General features: G+C 40.8%; 1 protein-coding gene across 1 annotated transcript in view; it reads right to left on the bottom strand.

Moving 5' to 3' along the window:
* Positions 1–1491, bottom strand: part of GOT2 (glutamic-oxaloacetic transaminase 2, mitochondrial) — a 49423-nt gene that overhangs the window by 3156 nt on the left and 44776 nt on the right. The window contains 1 exon segment of the mRNA XM_011938871.1: positions 229–245. Within this exon segment, the coding sequence (XP_011794261.1) occupies positions 229–245 (17 nt within the window).

Raw genomic sequence — 1491 nt, 5'->3', positions numbered from 1 at the left:
GGCCTCCCAAAGTGCTGGGATTACAGGCTTGAGCCACCGCGCCCGGCCAATCCCAGTACTTTGGAAGGCTGAGGTGGGAGGATGACTTGAGCCCAGGAGTTTGAGACTGGCCTGGATAACACAGTGAGACCTTGTCTTTATAAAAAAATCAAAAGGAAAAAACAAAACAAAACAAAACAAAAAAACAAAAAAAACTATCCTGAACCAGACTCTTATTATTTACTTTACTGTTCATGAGACAGAAACTGAAGACAGAAAAAATAGTTGCAACATGATGACTAGGGGAGGTACATATCAAGTTTCTTAGAGATAGCAGATTTAGCTTTTCTACCCAAGAGCTGCTCAGAGATGTGACCTCTCAACTAAGCAGCTACACAGGATAAACTCATATAACAAATCACGCCTTCCACAGGCATCATGGTTTTATGAACTCATAGAGTAGGGATTGGCATACTTTCTGTAAATGGCCAAAGAGTAATTATTTTAGGCTTTACGGCCCATATGATCTCTGCCTGCTACAACTGCTTACTTGGCCATGGCAGCAAGGAAGTAGCTATATAAAACGCATAAATAGACGGGTACAGCAGTGTTCCAATAAAACTTTACAAGAATAGGGAGCAAACTGGATTGACTCTCAGAACAGTTTGCCAACCCCTTTCTAGAGCAGTGTTTTCTAAATTATGTGTCATGACCCATTGGTAGGTTATTTTTTTATTTTTTTATTTTCTTTTATTTTAATAGAGACACAGTCTTGCTATGTTGCCCAGGCTGGTCTCGAACTCTTGGGTTCAAGGGATCCACCCACCTTGGCCTCCCAAAGTGCATGCTGGGATTATAGGTGTGAACCACGTTGCCTGGCTTAGTATGTTAAATTCAACTTAGTAAGATGCAATTGGCTGGGCACAGTGGCCTTAAATATATTTCTTATGTGGATTGTGGTCAAAAAGATTGTGTAACACTAATTCACAGAACAGATGTTGAGAGTCAGATAGTACAGATAATAAAAAACCGGCTGAGTGCAGTGGCTCACACCTGCGATCTCAGCACTTAGGGAGCCCATGGTGGGAGGATCATTTGAGCCCAGGAGTTTGAGGAGACCAGCCTGGGCAAGACAGCAAGTCCCTGTCTCTACAATAAAACAAAAAGATATGCAAAAATACTGATTCAATGCTAGCAATCATTAGGACACAAACAAAAATATGTTTTTAAGGAAATTTTCCTATGTAAGGTACTTAATTTGAAACTGATTTTAGGGGAAAGCAGATTCTATTTAACATGGAGATAACGGAATAAAAGGAACTACCAATTAAAAATTATGTCTGTCTCTTACAGAGAAATACCAACTAATTTGGTTCAAAGTGCTAACAAATAGTTGGGAGGCTGAGGCTGGAGGACTGTTTGAGGCCAGAAGTACAAAGTTACAGTGACTTAGGATTGTAACACTGCACTCCAGCCTGGGTGACAGAGCAAGACCCTGTCTCAACCAATCTC

Source organism: Colobus angolensis, unplaced genomic scaffold (assembly GCF_000951035.1).
Source record: "Colobus angolensis palliatus isolate OR3802 unplaced genomic scaffold, Cang.pa_1.0 Scaffold178, whole genome shotgun sequence".
NCBI classification, from domain to species: Eukaryota; Metazoa; Chordata; class Mammalia; order Primates; family Cercopithecidae; genus Colobus; species Colobus angolensis.
Note: the sequence above shows the minus strand (reverse complement) of the source record. Positions and strands in the feature narration are given on the sequence as shown.